The 10022-nt window shown below is 37.3% G+C and overlaps 1 protein-coding gene across 1 annotated transcript; it reads right to left on the bottom strand.

Annotated features, from left to right (window-relative positions):
• Positions 1 to 6048: 6048 nt before the first annotated feature.
• LOC113778346 (probable N-acetyltransferase HLS1) lies at positions 6049 to 8836 on the bottom strand. The gene is made up of 3 exons (XM_027323732.1): positions 8233 to 8836; positions 7595 to 7815; positions 6049 to 7095 (listed from the first exon to the last, which is right to left on the bottom strand). Exons 1-3 carry the CDS (start codon positions 8422 to 8424, stop codon positions 6231 to 6233), a joined length of 1278 nt encoding a protein of 425 aa, XP_027179533.1. The 5' UTR covers positions 8425 to 8836; the 3' UTR covers positions 6049 to 6230.
• Between the last annotated feature and the right edge of the window lie 1186 nt (positions 8837 to 10022).

Below are 10022 nucleotides of genomic sequence, written 5' to 3' on the forward strand. Positions count from 1 at the left end.
CCCTGGTCTCCTGCATCTTGGAGGTGTCTTCTACTTCTACTTAAAAAAAAATTCCGCCATAAATTATGCTCGTGAAAATTACAAAATATTTATGGGCTAGATTTATACAAGATTCACTATTCCTACAAGAAACAAAATGTATTATTATAGCGGCCAACGGGTGTTGTGATTTAATAGGATTCAGTCAACGTTAGATTGACTGGACTACAAACACAAATGCTAGTCATGACTTATGAGCGTCGCCCATGATATATATTTGGGCTTTAGTTCAGAGTTGTTGTCAGGGCTCGCCAAGTCAGCAAAGCCCAAGAAGGACGGTATCCACTTTTGATTGTCCGACAAAGATTTTTTGTTTTATCCCTCTACTCTCAATCAATGTTTTCAGAACCGGACCGGACCGGCCGGTTCGACCGGTTGGACCGCGAACCGGCCATGTCACCGGTCCGGTCTAATGTTAAAGCCGGAAGTTCATGGAGAACCGTTGAAACCCGGACGAACCGTGCGAACCGTTAAGAACCGTGAACCGGCGGTTTTTTTAATTCTTCAACAAAATATCAAGAATGGTGTAGCTAAGATTCAAACCTGGGTCTCCAAGTTTAAATATGACAATCTTACCGCTAGACTGTACTTAAGTTTGTTGATAATTCTACTTGACTAAAAAATATATTAAAACATCAAGTTCTTCTCTTATTTTTTTTTTCAATTTTTTCTTCTTAACCATTTTTAACCCAAATATCCACAACAAGATTTTCTCAAGTCTTCACCATTATTATCAGGTTATTATCTTTAGCAGATTGTAAACAAGTTGAAAATTTCAACTTTTCTTGTTTTCCAACATTTTAGTAAGTTTAATTTTTTTCTTTTCAAGGTTTTTTTCTATATTATTATCTTTAGTTGATTTTTTGCATTTTCTTCTTTTTCCCCTCAATTTTCATATGTTTCCCTCATTTTTGTTTTATTTTTATTCGATTAATTAAGGATGAAATTTTTGCAAAAGTAGTGCACATCCGTGTAGGAATTGGGTAGGAATTACAAATAATAACATTGGGTTGGTAAAAAATATGGTAGTTGGCACATAATCGAAGCTATTGATAATTGAATTTAAAATAATTAATGGTATAGGATCATTGAATTTAATATAACATGTTAATTAGTAATGTTTAGTAGCAATTAATTTTTTATGTGTTTAACTGTATATTTGTTTTTCAAAATTTTTTAGTTTTTTTTAGTTTGAGCAATTAGATTTATATTTTTATAATAAAATTTTAACTTTTTCAGCTTAAGTTGATGAAATTGTGAAGGTGGTGTGGTTGCTTATCATGCCACTGATAAAAGTTTGCTATTCAAATAGTTTGTCTTAACTTGAACTCTTTTATGGATTTTTTTAAGGGTTGTAAAAGAATTTCAATATTTAATTTATTTATTTTTTGTGTTTTTATTTGTGATAATTGGTGCACATTTGGATTGTATCTCTTTATGTTTATAATGAATTTATGAAAATTTGTGGTGAATTATGATATTTTAATTATATTTATCATTCCATGTTTTGTGTATAACTTTTAGAAAATTTATTATTATCATAACTTAAATTAAGTTATGTTGGTAAAGTTCAAGTGTAGAATGAAACCTGCTTAGTACTTAACACACACACACACACACACACACACACACACACAAAAAAAACAAACAGTGAACCTTTGAACCGGCCGGTCGAACCGCGAACCGGCCACCTCTCCGGTTCACTGACCGGTCCGAGTTTAAAAACATTGCTCTCAATTCGCTTCGTCGTCCAACGGCAGGCAATTGTGGTTTTCCTCAAAAAAAAAAGAAGAAATGATATTAGATTCGATTGATAACTGCAAACTTTACAAGTGTGAGCAAAGGCTTGGCTGATTTATACAAAAAAGTGCACCCTGATAGTCCCGAGGATTTAACCATTCCTCATCGTGAAATATGCCCAAGCATAAGACCCACTCTTGCTGCTTATATGACTATTATCTTACGGAATAAAAGAGAACAAGCAGCTCAAATTGTGTGGATCTTGCACCGGTGTTAACAATCTAATAATAATATCTCTAGCTTTTTGAGTTGTTGTTATGTGATTCAGGAGCTGCTTGTCAGGTATTTGGACAACAATCTTCCTCCAATGCTGCGCAGCCACCTTGCTCACCGTGAGCTTAGCAGCTACACCTTCATCTGTAGTTGAGATCCCAGTACTTCGTTCCTACATTGCTGAGGTTAATGGCAATCGTTGTAATGGTCTTCATTTTCTGCAGAGGTTACAGTTCTACTTAATGGAAAATGGTTTGATCCCAACTTTCTTGTTAAGACTTCAAATGAATTGACAAGATCAAAACTAGTGACAGAATTTGGACGACCAAAAGTGCTGTTTCATTGAGTGTACGAGAAGGTTTTCTATTTACTTCCGAAAAATGATTCTCATCCTGATGACCCCAAAAGCCAAAAAAGTCGGATTTCATGGAAGATCCCGTATCAAATGTGTGAAGTATGTAATTCTCATTTCCCAAGCTAATAGTAATCCATCGACTGCTAATTATCATCTGGGGGAAAAAACATGTCCCTAAGTGGAAGTTTACACTATAATATCATATAGTTCACGGGGTGAACAATCAACTTTTCTGCCTTGAGAGAAAAAAAAATGGTTCCTAAAAGATCTTCCCAGCAAGAGCTGCTATTAATTCGAATTAAAGCCTGTTTTTCAGGTGACCATGACGACGTGTTGGATGAGATTCCCAAACAGCACAAAGCCAATCCAAATCCCACTAGTACTGAAACTTGCACATCCACATGATTCAAAAGACGAACAAATGGTGGTCAAATGTGGGTAACTCCAAATTCCAATCTTCATATTCCTCCGATCTTTGATTCGAATTATGAAAAGCAGAGGCGAGGCGACCACTCCAAGTGGGCTTTACTTCAACTATGGTTTGTTCTATCCACGTAGATTTTTATCGAACTCTCACATCACGCAACCTCAATCAACGTGACATCAAACAAAGAACGAGAGATTTGGGCCTCATCCATTTGAGGTTATAGCTTCCAAGCACCATATGCCAAGCGTCTGGTGCCCACCAGAGACGAATTTAGGTCCCTCATTCAATGCGAGTTCGGAGTTAAAAACTTCCTGCTTATATTTTTCAATGTAGGATTATTCTCAAGCAAGTGTAACAGTGTACTCATCTAAATTTAGAGATAGTTTATAGTTACTTCTAGACTTTCAATCATCTAATTGGATCTATCTCGTTCCATTCCTCTAATATAGGAGTGGTCGTAAATAGTTATCAGTGAAAAAAAAAAACCCAGTATATGAGTTCCAGCTTCCAAACACTTGAAAGACAAAGTACATTTGACAAACAAGTCGCGAATCTATAATCTTATCTTTTCTTTTAGGTATGCATATCACTCAAAGACTGAAAACAATTGGTTGAGCACAATTAATTATTTCTTATTGTTACCCGATGTTCTAAATCGCTGAGCGTAATTTGAGGCCTCATAAAAGCTTTGTTGAAGTTTTTAAAAAAAAAAAAAAAGAAAAAAAGGAGAGAACCAGAAAGTAAATACGTCCGTCTCTAATGGCTCGAGAAGCCACCAAACTAATGATTAGGCCCAATCAGTCTTAGGATCCATGGACAAAGTAGTAAATTAAGCATATTAAAAGCAAACTTCTGATCAAGTTTGATTCTTAATTTCCCTGCGAGTACCTAAACCACATCACTTTGAGGTCGTTCCAGTCAACGAAAGAAAAAGGGCTTTAGTCTTAGTCTCGAGTCATATTCTTAACTTTTCAGACAAGATTACTGGCGTCGTCTTCTAAAATATCTTCTTCTTCTTTTTCTTTTTTTTTATTTTGTTGGAGCTCTGACTCTAGTTTATGCGGGGGGTTGATTGCGAACAATTAGGCTTGGTTAGGCACGCACTACTCGACTTCTTCTTTGTCATGACTTACGTAACGATGTAATTTTTTTTCCCTGCTCAATCGGACCACCACGATAAAGTAGTAAAAAGCTTTACAAGATAAGAATCAATTCGAGATAATTTATAATTCTTCTCGTCAATAATGCACTTGATTGCCCAAGTGAAAGATAAAAATTTGGGCTGTACATTATTGTTTGTCTTTCTCAAATCTGAATCAAGCATGTGCGATTAGGACCGAAAAGAAATCGAGTAGTGCCTTTGCTTGAGCTTTCCGAGTTCAATGCATTGAAGTTGCAAGGAAACATGCCCTTCTATCCATTGGTCTGGACCAATGAACAATAAAAGTTATTCCATGAAGATGCATCGTTTTGTTTCTTTTTCCTTTCTTGACCCGGCCTTTCTCCTATAGGATATATATAATAGAGCGAATCACCATGAGTTTATAACCAAGAAACAGATGGAGATACAAGAGGGTCTTGATCTGATGGCTAAGATTGAGACTCCAAAAATTAGAGATCTTAAGTTCTGATCCTTCCGCTCTCTCCCCCAACTAGTAAAGCATATTTACATGTGAAATTATTAATGTTAACTACGCTCTCTTCTGAATCAAATGGTTGATTTGAATTTAACTTTTGTTTCAACTAAAACCTCGTGGACTTCACTTTGCCTTCGCAAAAATTTGAATTTAATCCTCCCACTCCCTCCCCCAACTAGTAAAGCATATTCTTTTTTAAAAGCCAGGTAATGGGGAAGTAGGTAGGATAGGGATTTTCATCCGCGGACAAAAGCTGTAAGAAAGGAAAATCTTCCATCTATGACTTTGACCTAGACCGTTACATCAACATTCAGTTCCTAGTTTTATGAACAAAAAAAAAAAGAATCCTTAATGACCTGCCCCGTCGACCATTGTGGATCATGTTTCATATGACCATCTTAAGCCCCCCGTGAAGCCTAGTAAAGTACGAGCCAACCAAATCCAAAAGTTGCGAAAAAGAGAGAGATGAAAGCAGATGTTCCCATGATGAATTTCTCGGTGTTTCTTTAACTTGTGTTGGCCGCCCAAAGAAACAATTTCGATCCACATTGACATTTATTGTAGTATACATTATTTGCTGGTTTCATAATGCATATCCGTTTTTTGACAAAAAAAAAAAAAATTTTTTTTGGGGGTTTCCTTTCTTTACTCTGCTCTTCTTCTTTTTTTTTCGGTTCTTCCAAGCATTGTATCATAAGCTTCTGCAAAAGACAGAACTCGAGTGCGTAAATAAATAAATAAATAAAAGATTGTGATTGCTGCATGCATGCATGTTTTATTAGGACGACATTTTATTTTAGAGCAAGGAAGCATTTTCAGCTGGTCATCTGCGTTATCCTGGCGTAACAACAAACCTGCGGCTACCTGTGTTTGGAAAGGAGGAAAAGCCATATACAATTTTGAGTTCCCCAAAAGAAACCTTCTAGGTATATACACAAGTTGACATTTGACCACAAAAAAAAAAAAAAAGAAACCTTCTAGGAGAGTAGATACAATCCCTCTTCAAAATTGTGTCGATTTCTGTGGCATTTCGTCCATCTCCATTCATAATTTCATGGGGTCCCTGCACGTTGCATTTTGCATCATTAAGTGTACCATTTTTTTAGCTTTTTATCATCTGTCTCCTTCGCATTGTTTTTGTCACTCGAAGAAATGCGGCTAAGTGATTAAAAAAAAAAAAAAAAAAGGGTCAGCGAACTAAAGATTTGCGCACTCACGTCTCTAAAACTTCCAAATTTTCACGTGGCTTGTGATGTGTTACTGGTAAATTTTGCAACTGTCGTACGGTTGTTGGATATATTTCTTTTTTAACCAAAAAGAAAAAAAGTCACGAGAATAATTAGAAAGGGAGAGGATGCTTGAAAACAAAACTAGGCTCCGTTTGGCCGGAAGAGGATCTAAAAAGCCACATCCATTTACAAAAAGGAAAAAGGCTTTGGATTGGGGGATGTTCGCTTCACAACCCACCCAAAATAAACAGAGACCGAATTTTGATCACCCAGATCTTCTAATCTATTTTTTCTCTTCACCAGCTTTTCCCCGGGCCCCCCCCCCCAACAACCCCCTTCTTCTTTTTCTCTCCTCTGCAAAACCTACCAGCACCATTAGAAACTCCTCCTCCTCTTCCTCCTCCTCTAGCGGCCAAAAGTTTCAAGTTAACCCCAAAATAAAATTTTAAAAAAAAATGAAAATGAAAAAAGAAACTACGTAAGAAGGAGTTAGATTCTTTGTTTTGTCCTGGTGAGGACATGCCTAGACGTTAGAACTCTCTGGGATCAACGAATATGGACAAACCAGGAGGACATTTGGTCCAGTCGCCCACTGACCCGTCACTGTAGTCTTCCCCTAAACGTTTTATGCACCATAGATCCTCGGCGCAAGATAGACTCTTCCAGTGAGGGATTCCTAACTTGAGCGGTTCTCGACTGGCCACCTCCGTCGCCACCACCCCGCAACCGCACTCTTTAGCCAGGTTATGCGCGAACCCACACAGTGCCTTCGTGAATTTCACCGAAAGTGGGCCCTCCCCGCCTAGCCCATACAAGAAGTGAAGCCCAAATGGGCGGAAAACTTCGGGCACCGAAGGTATTCGCAGCCAAGGAAAAGCCCTGTCCACCAACCGGGTTGTCCTGGCCAGACCCGTTCTCAGGGCCGACGCTCCACGGACCTCCAGCTTGAACACGTCGCTACAGTTCCACACGCTGAGCACGGCCCACGACTCGGGCGGGCTCGCTATGAACTCATCCATACCCGGCCATGACTCAGCCGAGTAGGCGCCCCTTGGGACCGCTAGATATGTGCCCAGATTGAGCCTGTTGTTGAGAATGGAGTCAATGTCGCGAGGGAAGAACTCGGTGGTGGAGAATCGGCTGCGGTAGAGGGTTTCGGCGTCGGAGGGAGTGAGCTTGACAACGGTAACTCGTCGAGTGAGTCGAACGCGGTGTTCAAACACAGGTTGGACCAGGATCGCCGGGGTACGGAACTTGGAGTAGCCGCATTTGTGGGTGAAGAGCTGAATGGAGGCCTTGTTGTCACTCTCAGTAGCCATGTACGAATATTCAGCACCATTTTCACGGAACCACTCCTCCATTTTACACACCAGCTTCATCCCAATTCCCATTCTCCTGCAAACCGTCAACAAATTGCTATTTATTTTATTGTCGTGTTACGTAACTTCACGTTTGAACAAATATATTACTATCACATGCATCATCAGGCCGAAATTAATACTTAAAAAGTAATCATCCAACTACAATAATGATGATTAAATATCCACACCCAAAAAAAAACCCCACCTTCCTCTCCCCCCCCCCCAAACTCACAAAAACCCCTCACCTTTTTTCTGTGGTTTGGTTTGGTTTTCTTTTTTTTTTGTTGGGAGGAAATGGTGGGGGTATTTGCAAATTTCCCATTTTTGGCAAAATCGTGATCATTGATGATGTGTCTTTCGTAACTGTTTTATTACTTTGGTGGCTCCCAAAAAAATAAAAGAAAAAAGAACTATAATAGATAATACTACACTGGATTTTAAATTAAGAAGAAGGAAAAGGAAAAGGGCAAAAAAAAAAAAGAACAGATGGTGAAAATGAAATTAGAAGAAGGCAAAGGGAATGAGAAGGATACCGATGGGAAGGAGAGACACGAAGGCCTAAGACGTAGGCAAGTTTGGTGTAGATGGGAAGGAAGGGATTTGTAGGACGACGATCCTTGTTGTTGTTGCCGTTTGAAATTCTGGAGAATTTCTTTCCGCACGTAACGGTTTTGATGCAGCCCCTTATCATTCCCACTATTTCTCTCCTCACTTGACTTTCTTCTTTACTGGCCACCACCACTAGCTCAGCCACCTGAAACATCGTTATCCATTTTAACCTTCGAGCCCAAAAATAAAAATAAAAATAAAAGCGGAGAGACAACGTAAGGCACATAGCAGCTGTAGCATAACGATACACGGCTAACCCACAATCAGTTTAGAAAACGGTTATCAATAGGATGATGACCACAAAAAAAAAAAAAAAAAAAAAGTTGATAGAATAAATTGCAATGCACTATGTAAACCTTTTTTCTTCTCTCCAGGAAAGCTGATCAAAGACATTATTATTATTATTGATTGAATAAATTACTTCTGAAAGCAAATTGATATTGACGAAATTTCAAGAGTAGGGAGTACACTAGTACGCACTACACAAATATAGATAGGACTTAGGAGAACATGGAAGATGTACGAGGAGGCAGTAGCCTTGATTACAGCAAGGATATCGTACCAGCATGAGATAGGCAGGTGAGTTACGGACCCTGCAAATAGGGTCACCCATAAGATCAGTGAAGAGGGACATCTCTCCACTTGGGCCAACTTCACACCTCCCCTCTAATTCCACCACCGCACTAGAATCCCTTTTTGCATCGAACTCCCTCACCACCACCACTGCCACCACTTCTTCCATGTCCACTACCATTTCTCCCAATCCTATTTCAACCTTTAAATGATCGCTGAACAAAGCCCTGGGTTTATGTACACTTGTCCCGATAATAATACGACGTGTGTCCGAAGAAAGGGAAGAAGAAGGCAAATAGGATTATATATCTTTATATATATGTATATATATTTGCAGGGAGAAACAAGAACGAAAATCAGTAACCAAATAAAGGACGAGGTTTTTTCTTCTTCTTCTTCTTCTTCTTCTTCTCTTCTTCTAAGAGGCTAGCAGTTGACTAGTTGTAGTAGTAGCAGTGAGGAGGGAATAGTACTAGTAGCAAGCATAAGAAGAAACTGATGATTTCCATTTAAGAGGCTCGAAAGTAGTGGCCTTTATATGGCCGAAATGGTGGCCTTTTTATACCTGATTTTGGGGGCCTCTTTTGCCTCTTCCCACTACCTCTCTCTTAGGGAGGGGAGATCCCCCCACTGCCTCCTTTTTTCTTTTTTTTTTTCCAATTCCCCCCGCCCCCTCTTATGGCCGTCCCTCTCAAATAGGAGCCTACGGTCTTAGGAGTACTAATCCTTCCCTGTACTCGTAAATTATGTAATCTTGTTTTTCTTTTTTATTCATTTTTAATTATTGTTCACTTTTCAATTAAAAAATATAGTTAACTTTTAATTTTTCTACCCCTAAATATTTAATATAGTCAACTTTTTCAAAATGTACTAACATATCAAAAGAGAAACTTTTTTAACTTGTGATTGCAAATTTGAAATGAGAATTGATTCTTAATTTAACTTGCCAACAATAATTACTTTGATTTGTGCCTTTAATGGTGCAACTTTCTATCAGTATTGTTGCTATAATTAATGTAAAAAAAATAATTAGCTATACTCCTAATATTAATTTAAGAGTATTTTAGGAAAATAGTTTATTAGATTTACTAACGGGTGTGCACTCATTAATCTGGATAAAGTTACCATTATTGATGTATTTTAGCATTTAATTTTTAAAAACTTCTCTTAAGGAAATAATATTGCAAATGACAAAAAAATCCATTTCAAATAAACCAACAAAGGTCGGGGGAAAGTTTGAATATTTGTGCTTCAATGTCACCTCTTTTTATTCTTTTCCTTTTTTGTTTAGTTGTCCTTTTTTTTTTTTGCAACTTAAGTTTAGAAATCTAATAATTAAATCTAATAATTAATTTTCATAAAATTAAGAACAAAAGTGTGTCCAACTTTTTTTTTTCTTTCTTTTTATCTAAATGATGCATAATACTATTAAGGTTGCTAAAGTGACTTATTTTTATACTCTTATTTCTTTTTAACTATAAAGAGATAATAGGTTTTTAAATTCTCAATCAAGCCAAATCAAAACCGTTATGACTTCAAAAATGGAAAAAGAATTATGAATTTGAAACTTTTTATCCTCCATAAAATGACAATTTTAAAGGAAAAATAAAATTTATTTTTGGCAAAAGACATAGAGTAATAAAATTTTTAAGACTTGTAAAAAAGAAATTACAAAAAATAAATTCAAGAGACATTGACAAAACAAGCATAGTATATACGATATTCTAATTCTCTTAATTAAACAAATTATATGTGTTTGGTTTAATAGATTTTCCATTT

The sequence above is a fragment of the Coffea eugenioides genome, chromosome 7 (assembly GCF_003713205.1).
Source record: "Coffea eugenioides isolate CCC68of chromosome 7, Ceug_1.0, whole genome shotgun sequence".
Classification (NCBI taxonomy): Eukaryota; Viridiplantae; Streptophyta; class Magnoliopsida; order Gentianales; family Rubiaceae; genus Coffea; species Coffea eugenioides.